This window comes from Bubalus kerabau, chromosome 8 (genome assembly GCF_029407905.1).
Source record: "Bubalus kerabau isolate K-KA32 ecotype Philippines breed swamp buffalo chromosome 8, PCC_UOA_SB_1v2, whole genome shotgun sequence".
NCBI classification, from domain to species: domain Eukaryota; kingdom Metazoa; phylum Chordata; class Mammalia; order Artiodactyla; family Bovidae; genus Bubalus; species Bubalus kerabau.
Genome location: NC_073631.1, coordinates 70,214,373 through 70,235,213, shown reverse-complemented (window position 1 = coordinate 70,235,213; position 20,841 = coordinate 70,214,373). Strand labels below are relative to the sequence as shown.

The window sequence follows — 20,841 nt, the reverse complement described above, 5'->3', positions numbered from 1 at the left end:
CTCCCGCGTCTCCTCTCCTTCCTTTGTGTGCGCGCGAGAGGAGTTGGGGCGGAGGGAGAAGGGGGAGGTCGCTCTGTCTGTCTGTCTCCCTCTGCCTTTGCCCGGGCAGCTTGAAGTGCCGCCGGAGAGGCGGGAGCCCACGGGGAGGGTGCGGGGAGCTGGTGGAGGGACTCTGGGCCGCCCGGGAGCCCGGGTCCCAGCCGCGCGCTGCGAGCGCGGACCGCAGCCGAGGCTGGGCTGGAGGCACGATTCGTCCGCTCCGGCCGCCCCTCGGCCTCCCTCCGCTCCCACCTACCCCCGACACCCGGAGAACAGCGTGCGAAGGCGCCGAGAGGGACGGAAACCACAAATAAATAGCGGCGGCAGCAGCGCGTCATCTGGCGGAGCAGGAAGTGCAGGCAGAGTCCGGAGGCTGGTGCTTTCTGCGCGTCCCCCAGACTTTGCCATGGGCTGGGGGCCGCGGAGGCTGCGAGCGTCCGGGCCAGGGCAGCGGCGGCGGCGTCCGCTCCGGGGCTGAGCGAGAAGCGTCGCGCGGGGCGCACGGAGATGGCAGCGTCCAGCAACTCCAGCCTGTCCGGCTCCTCGGTGTCCTCTGGTGAGTTTCAGCCCATCGCGAGCGGCTGCCCCGCTGGGTCTCTCGCCCCCTGCCCGCGCCCCGCACTCTGGGATGGAGAGAGCCTACCTGTGGCCGTTCTGCTCGCTCTCCCGGAGTGAGGGCAGGCGGCCGCTGTGACACTTGTTTGGCTGGCCGGCACCCTTGGGCGCCCACAGCACCTTCGCGCCTGGAGTCTGACAGCACAGAGGTGGGAGAGCGGGGGCGCCCTTGGTGTGCAGAAGTGGGGTGTTTGGGGATTTGTGGAGCAGTAGGCAAGAAGCGAGGCGAGCAGGGCGGGCTCGCACTTTCTAGCGCCGCTGAACCAGGGCTGGCGGGTCGGGGAAGGTGAGGGTGCCGCTGGGCGCCCCGACCCTCTGGCTGTGCGGTGCCCATTCCACTGGATGCCCAGATTCAAGGCAAGGGGGAGCAAACCCTCGCTCTTCGCATACTTCATTTTCTTTGTTTGTTTCAGAAATTAGCTCCGTGGAGACGCACGCTTGGTGTATGGACTTGAGATAGGGATAATACAGGGATAATACAGGGATTCTGTCATTCTGGTTCTGATTGAAGTTAGGGACCGGCGGTCAAGCCCAGCCTCTGACCATTTGCCCAGTTTCAAGTGTGCGTGCGTGTGTGTGTGTGTGTGTGTGATTTTCCTCTGTGGCCTCTTAGAATACATTTGGTAATTTTACTTTCCAGGCATACATTTTTTTTTTTTTTCTTTCAAGTGTGGCTGAGCGAAGGAAGGGCATCTTTCAGCTTTTCTATGGTTGATCAGCGGGTCTAATTGAAGAGAAGAAATCGCTAATGAATCTGAAGGAGTAGGAATCAATAGAAGCAGACCCTCTGGATTCTGAGTATGACAGGTTTCTAATCAGGATGATGCATTAGGTAGAATGCTTCTACTGCTCTGGTCATTGAAAACTTTAATGACAAACCCTAAAGGGATAGCTGACAAGACATTTACTGTAGTTTACAGTATTCAGGGGTCAAGAAGGTCTTGAAGTCCTAATGGAAATGCTCAATATATCAATATTGTATTAATTTCTATTGTGTGTCCGCTTTAAATTATTACTCCAAAAATTAAACTCAGAGAAAGAAACGTTCTATTGGAGGCATTGGACAGCAAGCCAGGCATTAAGGAACCCTATCTCTAGATGTGTGACTAATTAAATCATAAATGCAAGGTGATTTGACTAAGGTGCAGTTGCGACATGGAACAAGGTGATTACTTGAAAGTCATCTATTATCTTTTTTGGCAGGTTTTAGTTCCAGTGAAATAGCACTTCCTTTCTTGATCATTACCAACTGATGAAAAGCACAGTGTTGTTATGTGTATGAGGTAGTCGAAGTTTCTGGTAGTAGCAGCCAATGGGGCAGAACAGTCATATCTTATTAAGAGCAGCAACAAGTTGACCGCCTGTGGTTTTAATTCTGAGAACTCAGCAAATGCTACAGCTTATTTTTAGTATCCTCAAACCACTGATGCTGCTTTTCAATTCATTTTGGTTGACTAACATTGAATTTAAAATACAGTGATGTTGGCTTATGGTTAGCATATGGTTATCCCTCTTTGAAAATGGCCCACAAGATGAACTGGTGGGAGAGTGGTAATGAAGGGAAAGAAGACAAGAGAAAGGACAATAAGGCAGTATTATCATATGATTTACTGGTGTATAAATTACAGGTGCTGTGGCATCCGAATTTTCAGATCTTGATGAAATATCTCCTTAAGCTTAAGGACCCTTATTGAAAAACCTAACTCAGCCTTAGGAAGAATACATGGGTTTGAAGCAGCACAGTATAAGCTTTAGATGACGTTAATTGCTTTGAACATAGGATAGAGATGCATGTGAAGGTTCTATTATATTTTTTGCTTTAGTTACCACTGTTTTAAATCCTAATGAAAACAGAGAGATAACAGGAAAGCTGAGATTCAAAAAGTGGGCAGGGATATGTCATTTAATATGAATCAACCTAGCCCATGAGCTTATATTGGCTAATTCACCACTTAATCAGGCACTTTGTCTTGAAAAATATGAGAACCAGAATTCACTTTTTAAGCACACTTACCATCATGTGGATCATGAATAATTCAGAAAATACAAGCAATTCACACCTGTGAGAAGTGTTGGGCAGGAAAGAATAGAGCTTGTTTGTGATGGCAGCTGGGTTCTCAGGCAAAGGTCAGAGTCTGAGAAAGAAGGCACTTCATCAGTCTATTAATCACCATTTTTTCCATAGTAGGTGGACCTACTATGTGCCAGGCCTCAGGTTGGCCTTAGTCTCAGCTTCAAGGAGGTTAAGTGAGGAAAATAATTTAAGGATTCTTTAGAGCTTCCCTGGTGGCTCAGATGGTAGAGAATCTGCCTGCCATGGAGGAGACCCAGGTTCAGTCCTTCGTCAGGAAGATCTCCTGGAGAAGGAAATGGAAACCCACTCCAGTATTCTTGCCTGGAAAATCCCAAGGACAGAAGAGCCAGGCAGATTATGATGCATGGAGTCGCAAAGATTTGGACCCTACTAAGTGACTAACACACATACCCCTCTAGCTCTGAAGCTTTGTGATATTGTCCTTGAGTTTGGCTCCACCAGTGGATAAGTTGGGGTGTGTTATTTAACTTTTCCAAGCCTCAGTTTCCTCATCTAATGCTAACAATAGGAACTATTTCATAAGAATGTCACGGAGATTAAATGAGGTAATGTGTATAGAGCATTTAGCATAGGGTGTGGCATTTAATGTTTGCTCAGTGTGAATAAAGTTTGTTCCTTGGAGGAAGGAAAAAATAAAAGCTTTCTCTGGCTCAGACTTTAGGTACAGAAGTAAGTCCAACACATATCAAATCTGCCTCTTGCATTGCATGTTAGATTTGGTCTTGAGGTTTGAGCTCCATTAAACAAGCATTTATTAAGTTTCTTTAGGCTTCAGGCATAATCCCAAGTGTTTGGAATAGAAAGATGAATCAAGACCCTTTCCCTCCCCATCCAGCAGCAGAGATGGACAAACAACCATCTATATTCTATTTTAAGAAAATGAGTTATGGGGAGGAGAGTACAGGGAGGAGACGGATGACCTCAGTTGTGAGGGGTCAGTAGGGGTGACTTATGACTTGGGCCTTGAAGGATGAGTGGGATGTTTTCAGGAAACAGAGAGCAGGAAAGGCATTTTAGGGAGAGGGATGCTCTTAGGCAAAGGCCTGGAGATAGGGAAGTTCATAGCCTAATTTTCAGCTCCCTTCTTAGGGCTATTCATCTGTTTTTTTTGGTGGTTCCTCTTCTCTGGACAGTTATGCTTATAGGCCCATCAGCAGGCTCAATCATGGAGCTGCCAGAGCACTCAAGGCTGCTGCTGTGGGAGGATTTCTTTCTGTTCAGGTAGCAGTGGGTTTGATGGTACAGCTCTCCACACCTCAGGATATATTTGAGCAACTGAGCACTAAAAAGGGAACAGTTGATTTTGTAGTCTCCAGCATATGGAGAGGTAAACTCGAATAGAATACCATGGGTAAACTTCTCTTAGAGGAATAGCTGTGGGAGGTTTATGTTTGGATGGATTTGTGTGAAGAGTAAAAATGTAACAGTTTATTCAGTATTAAGCTTAACATTATCTGATTTTCCTGTAAATGTGTTCTTACTTGCTATTGGTGGACCACATCACCTAAGCATCTCATTTATTCTACATTACCAGCTGGGACACAACAGATGAAATAATCAGGTTAAAATTAATTTTTAAATACATTTTCTGAGAACTCTTTAGAAATTTGCTTCTGGAATATTCAATTATGTATAAAAGAAATTGCTTTGCCTTTGTTTTAATGATAACTGCTGGTAATTAAATTTCACAATCACCTAGATTGGCAGGAAGGTTTGATTACCTTTATTATTTTAAATCGGGGGCGGGGGGTGGGGGGCGGTCGGAATCCCTATCCTTAAGCTTTTAATCTAGCCTGTGGTACTTGATTATATTCTGAAATAAACAATTGTTGATTTGAAAAATACTTTTCTTAATGATCTTGAATCAGATTTGCTTTTATAATTGAAATAAGAACTTTTTGCATATTACTTATGTGATCACCAAATGGATAATTTCACAGATGAAAGAAAAAAAAAAAATCAACCTTAGGTATACATATGTCCCCTCCCTCTTGAACCTCCCTCTCATCTACATCTCCACCCCACCCCTCTAGGTTGTTACAGAGACCCTGTATGTATACCTATGGCTGATTCATGTTGATGTTTGGAAGAAACCAACAAAATTCTATAAAGTAATTATCCTTTAACTAAAAAATAAATAAATTTAAAAAAAGAAGAAGAAAAATCAACTCAAGTAAAGTAATAGATAAAGAAACTTTGAGATGCTTTTCAGTAACTGAACAAGGTAAAAAATTAAATATCAAAAGGATTCTTGGGATAAGAAGTTAAGATTTTGAGAATATAAATGAACTGGATTATAGAAATGAAATTGACAGGGACTTTTGAAATTAAAATGCAAATATTAATAGAAAAAAGTAAAACTCAGTGTTATGTACAGTCTTTGAAACTTTAATTGGGAAAAGAACATTCCTGAATGGACTGAGGGATTTATTTTTCCAGATTCTTTACAACAGTAATTCGGGCCAAGGAAATAATGCCATTTTCTGTTGTCAAACTGGTGTTGATCTTAGAAATGATAAATAGGAATTTTCATTACTTGTTACTGACGACTCACAACCAGTGGCATATACAAATCTTTCACATTCCTAGATTCAGAAGGCAAAACCGAACTGTAATCATGCTGCCAAGACCTATATACGTGTAATTAGAAACTCCATGGATCTAATACTGTAAAACAGGATATCTTTGTTGAAACAGAGAAGTTCACATTGAGAAGTCTTCTACCTTTAAACTTCAGAAATATTCAATTATGTGTAAGCCAAATATCTCTACCTTTGTTTTAGTGTTAATTGCTGGTAATTTAATCTCAATTACCTAGAATGGCAGGAGGATTTGGTCACTTTTATTTTAAATTGTGCACAAAAAATTGCAATTTCAAAAACATTGCAAATTTGACAAAATTGCAAAGCTGAGAATTAATGCCCTGAGAGAAATCATTTACTGATGAAAGCTTTTGTTTTTCTGCTGTTTTTCTGGTGACCTTTCCACGCCTCATTTTAACTTACTAGATTCTCACTGTCCTCTGTGGTACCTGAGATGAAAGTGAAAGTGAAGCTGCTCAGTCGTGTCCGACTCTTTGTGACCCCATGGACTGTAGCTTACCACACTTCTCTGTCCATGGGATTTTCCAGGCAAGAGTACTGGGGTGGGTTGGCATTTCCTTCCCTAGAGGATCTTCCCAACCCAGGGATCGAACCTGGGTCTACCACATTGTAGGCAGATGCTTTACCAGGGAAATCAACCTGAGATGAACCCAGTGATATAGAATCTGAGAGGAAAGGCAGCTCTTCCTAGGCATAACAGCTTTTTTTGCAGTGTTTGACAAGGGCCCACTGATCTGTGTACTTTTGCTAAAATGCCAGATGCCTCCCCTGCTCCCACTAATCCCATGAAGAGTTCTGAATGACCTTCTCTTTGGGGGTCAGCTTTGGGGGGATGCAAACCCCCAGTGTTTTTCAGGCCAGTCTATGCAGGGTTTCACTGGGCAGTGTCCTTTGCGCTGCCACCTGGGGCTTGGCCAAGTGTCTGTCCTGCTGAGGGCCGTCTGCTGCCCCGCAGGGTGCCTGCGTTCACACAGTGGTGAAGATAACCGGACTTTGGGGTTGGAAAACCTGTACATGAGCAGTATCATCTTGGTATGGTTTGGGGAAGAGTTTTTGGCCAGAAGATCAAGATTCCTGCCAAGATAGTTAGATATAGAGAAGGCAAAAGGAAGCTAGTGATAGACCTAAGATTAATGGCACGCAGCTGTCACTCATCCATGATTTATCTTTTATGAATGTATTCACATTTCATGGCTCCTGAAATATGTCATTGAATTTTCAAAATGAATGGCTCCTTCCCTCCCTTCCTGCCTTCTTTGTTCTCTCTTTCTCCCTTTTTCTTTTCTCATCTGTTTTTATGTTGGTCAGATTGCTATTTAGAGATGTTTCAGAAATCCTGCCTTTGGTCTACTTTCCTGTTAATGGTTCCCGAATCCTCTGGGCACCTTGCTGCTTCTCTTTCCACTTTCTCAGTGGGGAAAGGAACTGCTGTGCTGTTTTGCACATGGATTCTGGTCACAGGGTCAAGATGGACGTGTCCATCTGTGGTGCAGCTTCAGGGCTGTGACAGAGCTCACTCCTCGTGTGTCTCAAAGTTACTAACAAAAGCAGAGGTTTGTTTAAAGTCTCCATGGTTAGAGGAAACCCAGGTAGGAAGGTGCTGGAGCCACACACAATCTGCTCTGCCAGGGCACTTAGGGTCTGAGTCTGAAGATGGAATGTGTGTACTGGGGAAGAGCCATTCACCAGATGATTGTGCAAATAACCTGCCTCTTCCTTCAGTTACTAGAAGTTGAACACCTTTGTGGGGACCGGTCTTCATATATAGTCTTTACAGTGTGGTCTTTATAGTGTGGCCTTGACAGCATGGCCTTGCTTCAACGGTCACCCATGTCACCCAGCTTCAGCCCATTCACAGAATCACCTTAGCAGTTTAAAGTGTTATCTTCAATCACCCAATGTCTGAGTTCCAACAGACATTCTCTAGAAAGGTGCTCAATTACTAACCTTGTTTAAAATGTCATCATCACCACAGGTCAGAGGGGACATTGTTATATTCCTGGAATTGAGATATGTATTACTCACATACTGTGCAGGCCGCCAGTCACCCCTTGTCCTGGTGGCCTGTGGAGGAGAATGCTTTGTTGAGGAAAGAGGCTGGATGCCACTGGGCTGGCAGAACTGCTAGGTCTGGAGAAACAATCTGCTCCCTTGAGCTGGAGAGAGATGCCACCTTCTGAAATGTGCCTTCATTAGATGCTGTAGGAAGAGCCCTAAACGTGGAATCAGAAGATTCTGGACATTTAAGCCTTTAGCTGGGGCACCTACCCTCTTAACCAAGGCTTTTAAATCCTGTCAGAACTGTTAAGCTCTTTACCAGGACTCTTAAACCATTAATCAAGGCCCTTGAACCCTTTACAAAGCTCCTAAACCCTTTACATAGGCACTTTGACCAGATATTTAACCAAACCAACCAGCTAGCTATGTGGCCTTTCGTGAAGTTAGCTCCTCTGAGCCTCACATGTCTCGCTGCAAACTGCAGTTGTGACAGCCTGTTGCCTGGAGTTGAGGTGAGCATCCCCAGAGGTGATAGAGCATCCCTTCCGCAGATCTGCTCGGCATGCCTGCTTATTAGAGGCCAAGTATTTCTCTTTCCTCTCTCTTTCCCTTAACATCTCTGAGCCCCAGTTCTCTTGGCTGTAAATCAGAGATAGCAATATCTGACGAACTTATCCCACAGGGTTGTCTTTGCTGACACCGTTTGGGAAAACGCTTAGTAAACTGTAAAAGCAACTGACATGACTGAGTGGCTGCTATGCATTGTTCTGTGTACATCATCTCCCGTATTTCTCTGAGGTAGACGTTATATCCCATTTTGTAAACAGAGAAATAGGTTCGGCGAGGGCACAGGGCTTGGATTTGAGGTAATAGGATTGAAGCAAAGTCTTGATCTAAAGAGTGTGCTCTTCCCTTTTGAAACATGAGGAACTGGTTTGTTTCTCTGTTCACAAAAGTTGCTGACATTAGAGTTTAAGGTCATGGTTGACAGAGCAAATACAGTTATATTCTTATGCTTTATTTAGTTGCCCTCAGTACTTATCCAGACCGTCACCTCAGTTTGACCAAAGCTCATTCTCATGAGTAATATGAACTGGGAGATGTTACCAAGTCAGTACTCTGTAGAGTGAACACCTAGGGAACTGGGCTTGTGTCTGTACTTGAGAATAGTCTTGCAAGGTGAAGGGTATATTAGGTGTTCATTGTACTATTTTTGCAACTTTTCTAAAGGTTTGAAAATTTTCTCGATGCAAAAAAAAGGGGGCAAAAAAAGGAAAAGTGCTACTTAGCATTCAGTTGGTTTTCTTCACGGGCATTACAGAAGCATTGTTTTTGTGTGAGGATATAAGTCCTCTTATCTCATGATGATAACCGATTCTGTTATCGTCCCAGATTCTGAATTGTCAGGCAGCAGAATATCTATTCCTTAGTTTATATCTTAAGTGAACATAAAAAGAAGCTGAAATTACAGAAGGTGTTCAGATAGACCACACACAATTTCTGCCTGAGAATTGTGTTTTTTGGTTTTTTATTTTACCCCCTGAACTGGATTGACTTAACAATTCATTGTAGGTTTGGACCAAAGACAGACCTTGGTTGTTTAGAAGATTCTGCCATTTGTATAAGGAAGAATCAGGGTCTAAGTAACTCCAGGAACTGGCTGCCCAGTGCCACTTGGCTAGTTGGTGGTAGAGCTGAACTGTAGTATGGACCCATATTTCCAGAACATTCATTCTCCATCCTTCTTACTAGCTCATCCTAAAGAGTAGTATCATCTTTAAAGAATTTCTCGCAGACATTTTTTTATCTGACTTTGTAAGGCCATTCTATGTAATTATTTTTTCCAAAAAGGAAATCATCAAGTGCTTTGTGTTTTAAATGGGCCTTAGAACTCAAGGCTGTTGTGTGCATAGAGGCAGAGACTTAAGTGGTCTGATGTCTGCTTTAACTATGTATAGTTATGCTGTCCAATATGGTAACCACTAACCACATATAACTGTTTAAATTTTTTTAAAAATTCAGTTCCTCAGTTGTCCTAGGGACATTTCAGGTGCTCAGTAATACATATGGCTAGTGGCTACCATATTAGACCGTGCAAAAATGGAACATTTTCACTTATATAGAAGATTCTGTTGGGCAGCGGTGTCAGTAGTTCTAAGACAGGGACCTTACTAATGTAAAATTAGTTACCTAGGGATAGAAAATTTGATAAAGTCTTCTTCCATTCTTGTGTTTGCTTCTTGTGCTGCTTTGGTTGTATTTTACTAATTTTGCAAAATTTTTTAAGTAATTTTTTCATAACTTTGAAGCAAGCTGTGGAATGACAGATGGAATATGATGTTGGGGAAAGTAATTAAAATGTTTGTAAACCTTACTAGTCCTGAAGTTTGATTTAAGCTTTTTTAAAAAATTGTCTGTTGTTTCCTTAATGACAACTCCTTTTTGAAATAAACCCACAGTGAGTTGTAATTTCATCCTCAAAGAGGAAAAAATGCCTTTATCCAGAAGAAGTTTGGATCTTATAATTGTGTTTCTTCCCCCAAATCATAAAGAAAATAGGAAAACTGTGAATGTGTGGACTGAGGTTGCTAAGTGGCATATTTAAGATATGCTATTTAAAGGAGATTTTCTACCAACCTGACCCACAGTAAACCATTTGCCTAGAAGTATTTTGCTTCTGCAGAAGGCCCATACAGGGCAAAGAAAACACACTGATTTTTAGAAAATAAAGTTAGCTTTTGGAATTTATTTTAACTGGGGGGAAATGTATGCAAATAAGATGCAGGAACACGACAGCTCCTACGGAAAGGAAACTGCCGCCCTTCTTGAACTTCTGTTACCATCTTCAAGTTCAACCAAAAAATGGAAAGGTGGAGGGTTACCTTTAAAATGTCAAACAACTGTCAAGAAAGAGGTGGATATTGAGATTCGGCCACTAGATTCAGAAACCGTACTAGCCAGAGGCAGGTGGCATGCATGGCTTATTCTTTAAGGATATAACTCAGATCACAAATTTTGGGCAGTATGAATCACAGAATCACTTGGGTAATAACCTTATGTAGTTCTTTGCTCATCAGAAGCCCAGTACCTAGATTTCATCATGTCCCATCACTGCCCTCTGTACCCTCAGTCCTGGCTGAGCACTGTCTTCTTCAAGAAAAGCAAACCTAGCCCTTTCTAGTTATTTCACATAATGCCACTCTAATGATGTAAAGTGCTTTTTCTTAAATAATTTTGCTTCTCAAGAATAAACCCAAGTGAGATCAATTAGGGGACAGCAAGTAAGCAGGAAGCAGGGAGCATGGTTTTGAGGGTAAATCTGAGGCATCTACTAGAGGGTGAGGGCTGCAACGCTACCTCTAAGGGACTGATTCTCCACCTAGACCTGCAGGATCCAATATGGCAGCCACCTGGGCTATAACCCCTTGAAATGTGGCTAGTCTGAGATGCTCTGCAAAAAAATACACATCAGAATTGAACAGTTTACCAAACAAAGAGAAAGTATGATGTCTTATGAATAACTTTGTTATATTGATTATATGTTGAAATGATAACATTTTTGGATATTAGGTTAAAGAAAATTTATTTTAAAAAATTAATTCTACCTGTTTATTGAAAATGTTTAATGTAGCTGCCAGGATATTTAAAACTACATATGTGGCTAATATTATATTTGAACCAGATAGTACTACTGGTCTGGACAACTTCAGTGGGAATGTTCTAGCCTTTTTCACAGAATCTACCATACAAAACCTGCTTATTGACTGATCAGAGGTTCTAACAGTTGCCATCCTGTCCACTTGCCAGGCCAGAAACATACCTTGCCTCCCCTGACGTTTAGTTCAACCCTGATTCTCAACGTCCTATTTTGGTTTAGTCTCAGACATTGAAAGGTGTCCTTCATTTTGCTGGGTCTGTACAGTGATTTTTGAAATGAAATGCTATTGAGAGGGACAGGTTGAGATTTTCATCCAATTCTTGTTTATATAGGTTTTGTGCTTTATTTTTTATTTTTGGTTTTTGCTTCACTATGATTCTAGACTTTACATATTTATTTGTGAGTTTTATGTATACCCCTCTTTCAAAGAAAGCCATCAGTGTGATAAAGCTGTGAAGTTGAAAAGAGAAACTGAGAGAACAAGGAACACATTTTGTCTTGACCTGGAGCTTCTTGCCATGAGTATACATGTGTGTCTATATACACACACATACATAATGATGTCTGTCTCTGTGTGTGTGTGTGTGTGTGTGTGTGTGTGTGTACACAGAAAGCAGAAGTAGATTGGGTTTCAAACAAAAGTTATTTTCAACCAAATATATAAGTTAATATCCATGGAAATGAAAATTCAAACCTAGCATTACCTTTAGTAATGAAACAATTCACTTGGGATTTGGCTAATGATGTGCAAATATTAATACACATCATTTGGCTGCCTAATATTGATTTAAGTTGTTCATTCAAATTCATTTTATTACAGAAAAATGAGCCATTTTGTTTTACAGTGTTTGTCCCTGCACAGAGTGAGATCGTAAAACCATGTTTATTAGGTAAATAATGCTCTTTTGCTGACTTTCTGATGCAAAGAGAACCTTATGATGACTCCTTCAGAAAATTCTGTGAGCGCGTAAGGTTCTGGTTGGGGGCCTGGTTAATTCAAGCCAAGTGTCCTCTGCTTATCTCCCTCGTGATCAATATCTAGGGTTGAAGGTACTGTCAGTGACCTGGGCACAGAGGGTTTTGTTTACATGTGATGTTCATATGCCTGAGGGTTGAACTTTGTCCATGAGAGAGCCCTATGTTTGTTTTAAGCAAACTAACCCACATGCTTTTTTTTTTTTTTTTTAAAAAGATCAAGTGTGAGTTCTTCTTTGGGAGGAAAAGCATTTGACAGGGGCTTTGTCAACTCTTTTGAAATAATATCAGATTCAGATTAGGAGCATAACCACAACAAATCCTTGGGAATTATGAGCGGAAGACATCATTTGGAACTAGACGATGTAATTTGTCATAAGAACATGATAATTGCCATAGTACTTATTTGGTTCTATATTCTAACCCCAGGAATAATAGTAAGGGGTATTTTGTAAAAATGCACATCGGTCTTTCAGGGAAGAGATGCCCTGCAGATATCTTATTTTTCATAAATAGCTGAGTGTAAATCTGTCATTTAGGAATTCATGTAAACATGTTCCTGAGAGCATATGTAGTTTTAGCTTGTGCCTCTTCTTATAGTAATGAGTTCCATCCATTTTCTGTTCCCAGAGTGGACTTGTATTTCTTTCTGTTGCTTTAAATGTAACTCTCTGAGGCTTATTTCTAATGTCTATTCTTGACTTCGTGAATAAAAGTGGGTTCATGTAAATCCTGAACTTCAAGGGTGCTGTGTCTTGTATCACGTGCCGTGAAGTTGAAGATTCAGCCCAAACACTAGCACCAATGGCCAAACAATAGCACCAATTAATGCTAACTTGAATTTCCATTTTCTCATCCATAAAATGGGCTAATATTACTTGTTGTAGAATCAAAAGGGAACATGCCTGTGAAAGAAACTTGAAAACTAAAAATTTGTGAACAAAATAGAAAAATCTCTGGTCTCTTGAAGTTCCCATTCTAATAGATGCTCCATTGATTGCTTTCCTGTGTGCTAAGTGATCACCCAGAATTCACGATCATCTAATATAACTGGAAAAATCTCTTCTAAATATATTATATTGCTCTCTTCAAAAGCCTTTCAAAAACCTTGCAGCGTAATCCCACAAGTTTAGAGTTTCTCCACTCAGTGTCAGACTCCACTGTGCCTCCCATATACCTATAGACATTGTGAATTAGCCCAGACAAATCTCTTATCCAAAGGCATGCCACTGTTTATACTTACCAGTCCAGAGGAGTGGCTCAGATAAAATTTGATGTAATAATCAGTATATGCAAATGAGTATCTGTAACAGACATGCAAGTTACAAAGCACAACAACAGTAACTCTCATTAAAAAAACAAAACACTACCACTCAACTTTAGGAACATTTTATTCCCTTGCATCCTCCTGGTGCTCTTCTCCCTTCCCTCCTCTGTCTTCTTTCATTCCCTCCCTCCAAACTAACCACTACTTTGAATTTCCTGCTTTTTATTCCCTTAGTTTTCTTCCTTTAAATTATCTTACTCCATATCACTAAAATACATGCTCCGTGATGGCAGATATTTTTTGTCTGTTTTGTTCAATCTGTCCCCAGTGTCTAGAACAGTGTCTGGCATGCAGTGGGCTGAGCAACTGAGTACACGTGCACACACTTAGGCACTCCATAAGTAGTTATTGAGTAAATGAATATGTCAGTGTCCCACGTCTATCAAAGGGATGCTGCTATAGTCCCTCCTTTATCTCTTGTATGTAAATCAGCTCTGTAAGTGATGTAAATTTCATCATAGTTTCATATTAGCTGCATGCCTTTAATGATTTTTAGAAAATTAGTATTTTTTTAAAGTGTTCATATAGATTATTTGCATTTAGTTGCAATAGGAGATGCCCAGCAAAATTACATGGACTTTTATGAACCAGGACTTCTTTTTAAACTTGATTTGTATTTCACAAGCACTTTTCAGGGCTGAACAGTGAACACTCAAGAAACATAAGTAGTGAAGCTTGAGTTCAGCAGGGAGACCTACAAAGAAATTTTTTTAAAGAATAAAATATACATGCTACCACAAAAATGAACCTTGATAATATTATATGAAGTGAAAGAATCGAGCTACAGAAGACCACATATTGGCTTGCCTGGCAGTTCAGCAGTAAAGAATCTGCCTGCCAATATAGGAGACATAGGTTAGATCCCTGATCTGGGAAGATCCCACATGCTGAGTAGCAGCTAAGCTAAGCCCCTGCGCCACAACTATTGAGCCTGTGCTCCAGAGCCTGGGAGCTGCAAATTACTGAGCCCACATGCCGTAACTACTGAAGCCTGCATGCGAGAGTCTGTGCTCCATAACACCAACACACAATGAGAAGCCGGCACACTGCACCTAGGGAGTAGCCCCCACTTGCTGCAACTAGAGAAAAGCCTGCAGCAGCAATGAAGACCCAGCACAGCCAAAATTAAGTAAATAAAAACTTGTTTTAATCGTATGTATTGTATGATTCCACTTATATGAAATCTCCAGAATAGGCAAATCATAGAGACGGAAAGTCGATTCGTTATTTCCTTTGGCTGGGCATGGGGATTGGAGGAGAACCAGAGCGACTGCTAATGGGTATGGGTTTCTTTGCAGGGTAATGAAGTTGTTCTAAAATTGATTGTGATAATGGTTGCACCTGTGTGTGATTACACGAAAAGTCACTGAATTGTACACTTTTAAAGAGGTGGATTGTAGGGTACATGAATTATATCTCAATAAACCCATCATTTTGAAAAGGCCAGAAAATGAATAGAATAGGCAAGAGAGGGTGAAAAGACCATAAAAAAACTTAAATATCGAGTCATTCCCAGATAGGATGCTTGTAATCGGATAGGAAACGTTCACTCTGTATTTACTGGTATCTTCAACAACACACGGAGATAGCCCTTTTCCCGTTTTCATTTACACATTCATCTTTTTCTGCTTCCAGTCCTCGATCTGAAAAAGTTCCACAAAATTGTGTTCTCTTTGGCTGGTTCACAGGGTCAGCTCTGCCTGCTCCGGCAGACACCTTCTTCCTCTGTGCCCCCTGGAGACCATGGTGTCCTTTCTCCTCTGGCTGAAAAATGAGGAACAGCAGCAGGTCTCTGCTGATGCTGGACAAAGCAATTAATGCGTTTCTCATGACTAGTTAATTGGATTTTTATGCAGCTTTTCAAGCCCAGGGCACAACTCTTGTGCCCTCCAATTGAAATGCAGGTCATCGGGGAACCAAGTTTCCCACGTTGCCTCTGTGTACGTGGTGCTGCTGAGTGTTACCAGCGCAGTGATGCTGCTGTTCCTCTCTCCCATGCCCCATTAGATGGATGCCTGTGCCAGTGTTTCCAAGGGTATCGTCTGTTGGCTCTTTTGTTGTTTCTAATCAAAGAGCTGACACCCTTTGATCATGTCAGATCACAGTATTGTACTGTAAATACTGCTAGGAAGACTAAAATATTACACAGGTACAGCTGTCTCAGATCATCTCACAGTGCTTACTTTCACACTGAACAAGTAAAGGAAAAAATGCGTTTGATCCGATTCACTCTAAAATATGAATATTACAAATATGAAGTTTTCTAGAACCACATATAGTTCAATACAGCAAATCCAATCAGTGAGCATTTTAAAAAGTCCTACTGGGTTTAAGTGCCAGGTTGTTGGAGAAATCCTCCTTTTCACCCAAGTTTAGAGACTCCTAGAGCAAGATAGACTTCCCGTCAGTTAGAGGAAGATCTCATGGGAGCTTGTGGGGCTAGAGACTGGTGTCTTTGGGGAGCGGAGTCCCTGGGTGGCCACTTTCATGGGCAGGCTTCACTCTCCAAAGGCATGTATGAGTGTATAGGACAACTGGTTCTCCTTTGTGGCCTGTCCTCTTTCTTCTCCCCAAGGGACAGCTCAGATGGGTCCCCACACAAAATTCAAATAAATAGCCATTCATGAGAGTACAGAGGCAAAGCAAATCCTGAAACTAAGTCTTCCCTAGTTCTTTCTTTTAAGGTCTGATTTGCAGTATTTTCTTGGCACCCAGAGGAGGAAGTGGGTGTGGGCTATAGTGGATTTGTTATTCTGTGTCCTCCCCTCAGGGAAATTTGGCTGCCCTGGGTACCCTGCAACAATGTGGGCAACGTATGTGCCTTGTGCTGGCCTCTGCAGCTGCCCTCATGTCTCACCCCAGGTGTGCATTTATACCTTGGTCCTCCAGCTTGCTAATATCACTGGCCAAGCTTTCTCTAACAAAAGACACACTGTCCCTGGGACATGCCATGCATGTGACTCTTCTCATGCTGACACCAACATGCCTAATGCATTCACACCTCCTCACTTCCTGACTAGACCATTCCAGGGTACGAGTATTGCATGGACTAGGATGCTTCTGCTGGAGAAGGCAATGGCACCCCACTCCAGCACTCTTGCCTGGAAAATCCCATGGATGGAGGAGCCTGGTAGGCTGCAGTCCAGACATGACTGAGCGACTTCCCTTTTACTTTTCACTTTCATGCATTGGAGAAGGAGATGGCAACCCACTCCAATGTTCTTGCCTGGAGAATCCCAAGGACGGGGGAGCCTGGTGGGCTTCCGTCTCTGGGGTCGCACAGAGTTGGACACGACTGAAGCGACTTAGCAGCAGCAGCAGCAGCAGGATGCTTCTGCAGAAAATCCCCAAAGAAGTGGGAGGTCAGCATGATATACACTGTAACATCTGACTGAGTCTGCTTCTCTGTAGTTCTGTGGGCTCTCCCTCTTGGTGGATGGGCTTTGTCCTCAGCCTCACTCTCCCTTCTGTGTCAGGATGACAGCAGCAGTCCCTGGCTTCACATTTAGAAAGAGAAAAAGGGTAACATCTTCCTACTGGTTTGATGGAAAGTAAAAACACCTGTCTCAGAAGCATCCCTCCCAACAGCAGACTTTCCCTTGTCTCATTGGTCATAGTTGTGTCATATGCTCTCATATGAGCCAATCACTTGCAAGAATAGGATTTCATGGTGCACTCAGTCCAGTCATGACCCCCACTTCCTGGAACAGCCTCTCCTGGAAAAGTGAGGACAGCTGGATGAAACAGGTTTTTGTGAAGGAGGCTGGAGGAACCCAGGGTATCTGCCATAGGTATGTCATGAATGTCCTCAGCCCTTGAAATCTCCAAAGCCACCCAGAAATACTGAGAGTCCTAAGAAACCTGGCCTTTCCCAGGCAAAGGACTTAATTATAGTCTAGTTGAGAACCCATTAGTGAATCTATCCATTCTGTAATAATATTTCTCCCCTGAAAAAACATATATCTGCTTCCCTTCCAAGTTAAGGTGGCTGACAGCTTGTACTGATGCATTGTTTCACTTGTTAGTGTTTTCTGATTTGAAACATCTTACTTTATGGTTCTGAGCCATTCATTCAAAAAATGTATAGATTCTTCAGCTCTAATGAAAAGTAGGACAGTGAGGGTGGAAGGTTTTGAATCTCTACCGACTTTAACACCTCTGAGTCTGGTGTAAGTTGGAATTGTTATATTGGAAATTCAGGGAATAATAGTAGATGATTCAACCACTCCTGGTTGCTATGGTGAGGAATTTTTAAAGCTTTGATTTGTGAGAAATAGTGATCATTAGTAGCTCTTTGTTTTTAAAACAGAGAGCCCTGCAAATGGTAAAGGCTTGAGTGGAATAAATGACTGGCACCTAATTGGAGAAAGAATCTCAGGTTATTTCCAAAGAAATGAAAAACAGGCCGGGGCTTTTGGAGAGCAGATTCTTATATTTCATTTTTATGTCAGGCCAGAGTATGCAAAAATTATTGGATAAGGAGTCATGTGACTCCCATCTATGCTAGTTCTGCCTTGGCTTTTACTTTGCATATGGCCTGGGGACAATTACATTATCATTTTGTAACTTTTTGATGCTCATCTGTTGAATTATTAGGTCAGACCAGATCATCTCTGAAGGTCTTGAAAATTTTATGATTTTGTGACTCTGCTGATTTCCTCTTGCCAATTTTCAGTACTTTGGTGGTATGCCCAAACAGCCCTCCTTCCTCCCACACATACTTCACATAGCAGTTATCATTGGCCTCATTTGCTCCTGACACCCAGTCTGTAAGATATGAAGAACTACTGGGTGCCTGTCCTGCAGTCAATTTTCAGTCCTCACTCCAGGTAAGCCCAGAGACATCTCAAATGTGCTATAGGGAAGTACTATACAAACCTTTGGGAATTTCTTACATCTAGAAATACACTTTGCATCATAACTCAGCACATACTGACACCATGCTAAGTATACATAATTCAGTGTATACTTATCAAGCATTTACTATGTTCTCGGTGTTAGAAATATTACAGTAGTGAACAAAAGGGACAAAAATTCTGGTGCTTATGTAGTTTCTGAATATGGAGAAATAGTACACCAAAGAAATTATATGCACTCTGTATATTTACAAAATATATGCATCATTATTACATATAATTTATAATTTACATAATATATTAGAAGGTGATAAGTTCTATGCAGAAAAATAAAGCAGAAAGGGAGATAGGAAATATTGGGAGTTGAGGGGGGCTCTGATTATTAAATTGTATGGTCAAGGAAGGCCTTACTGAGAAGATGACATTGATGGTGAGGAAGCCAGCATGTAGATATCTGGGGGAAGAGCATTCCAGACAGAGGGACCAGAGTTACAGATACCCACCTGTGAGCATGTGCCTGGTATGTTCCAGGACCAGGAGTAGTGTCATGGATCTGGGGTAATAAGGGGTAAATAGGACTGAGCAGAAGGGGTGGGGGTGGGGAAGATCATGGTGGGCTGTGTAGACCATTGTAGGGACTTTTGGCTTTTACACTGAGATTAATCATCCCTTGTCCAGAAGAGTAACAGAGGACCCTGGCAGGCTACAGTCAGTCCATGGGATTGCAAAGAGTTGGATACAACTGAACACACACCCACACAAGAGTGACATGATCTGACTTGGGTTTTAACCAGGAACCATCCTGGCTGTTATATTGAGAGTAGACTAAACACAAACTCTTCATGTAGGTGTAAGCTGTGCTTACCCCTTCATGTATGACATGCTGTATTTTCTTTTCTATTGCATTTTAATTCATCTAAAAACTGATCAGTGCCCACAAATTGATTTTACTATAAGGTGTCAATGTGTAGTTTGAAAAACAGATTGCAAATTGGGTTAAAACCCCAAAGAACTGAGCTTCCTTGCTCAAGGCATGGTTGTGCTATACATGGCACCCTATGGAACCTTGTATTCATACTCAGTAATAGCTTTCATGGAACTTTTGTTCATTTTTTAACTTACATCGAATTTATGCATGCTAAGTTGCTTGATCAGTTCTTTGTGACCATATGGATTATAGCCCTCCAGGCCCCTCTGCCCATGGGATTCTTCAGGTAAGAATCCTGGAGTGGGTTGCCATGCCTTCCTCTGAGGATCTTCCCTATCCAAGGATTGAACCAGCATCTCTTACATCTCCTGCATTGGCAGGCGGGTTCTTTACCACTGGCACCACCTGGGAATCTGAACTGAATAACACTGTTTTATTAAATGCTGATTTAAGAGTTTCATTTTTCCTACATATTTAGCAGGCTTTTATTACCAATTTAGATTTTAAATAACATTTTTGTTGTTGAAGTATAGTTGATTTATGATATTGTGTTACTTTCAGATGTACAGCATAGTGATTCAGTTTTTTTCTGATTATATTCTATTACAGATCATTACAAGCTATCGAATATAGTTTCCTGTGCTATATGCTAAATCCTTGTTGCTTATCTATTTTTTGTATAGTGGTATGTATCTGTTAATCTCATGCTCCTATTTGTCCCTCCCCCACTCCCTCTCTCCTTTGAAAATGACTTTTTCTATAGATTATTTTAAATATACTTAAAGAGAAAAGTATAGTGAATCAACTTCAATAATTATAAACTCATGGCCAGTGTCATCTAAACTCACCTTCCACAGTTTGAATTACTTTGAAGCAGGTCTCAGGCCTGGTATTATTTCATCTGTAAATATTTTAGTTGTTACCTTAAAAGATAAAAACTCATTGCAAAACTATGCTGCATTAGTATTCACATGCAAGTGTATGCGTGTGCCCACACACACCAGCAATAATTCGCCCTGTGTAGTCTGATCAGCAGTGTCTCTTCATCCATCTCAGGAGGGAAATGCAAGTAACTTTCACGAGATGAAGCTGTGGTCATATTTTCTTGATGCTGAAGGTGGTGTTTCTGGACACTGCCAAGCCCCTGTTGAAGAAATACTTCCTTACTGTCAAAAACGAATCACTTCAATCCTGTTCCCCTTTTATACTTTCATTTCTTCTTGAGTGGGGCCTCCTTTTCTGTGACTTTTGACCAATCAATGGTAAGAGCCTAGAGAGGCAGTCCTGGGTCTTATGACCCTCGTACCACACAGTGACTTGACATGGTTTCCCACACACAGCAGCCGTCACACTTCTGTTAATGTTTTTACTTCCTGTTCTAAATTCAGAATTGGGGGAAGCCTCTCTTGGCCCTTTGACCCATCGCTCTGTTGGCCAAATATTTCAACATCATAAAAATCTGACTTGTCTATACAGATGGCTAATAAACACATGGAAAGATGCTCAACATCACTTATTATTAGAGAAATACAAACCAAAACTAGAGTCAGGTATCACCTCACACCAGTCAGAATGACCATCAACCAAAAAAAATTTACAAATAATAAATGCTGGAGAGGATATGGAGAAAAGGGAACCCTCTTGCACTGCTGGTGGAAATGTAAATTGATACAGCCACTATGGAGAGCAGTATGGAGATTCCTTAAAAAACTAGGAATAAAACTGCCACATGACCCAATCATATGGG

The 20,841-nt window shown here is 41.7% G+C and overlaps 1 protein-coding gene across 1 annotated transcript in view; it reads left to right on the top strand.

Annotated features, from left to right (window-relative positions):
* Window positions 1–394: 394 nt before the first annotated feature.
* Window positions 395–20,841, top strand: part of CHN2 (chimerin 2) — a 338,827-nt gene continuing 318,380 nt past the window's right edge. The window contains exon 1 of the mRNA XM_055590490.1: window positions 395–595. Coding sequence (XP_055446465.1) covers window positions 547–595 — 49 coding nt within the window. The 5' untranslated portion in view covers window positions 395–546. The remainder of the gene's footprint in view (window positions 596–20,841) is intronic.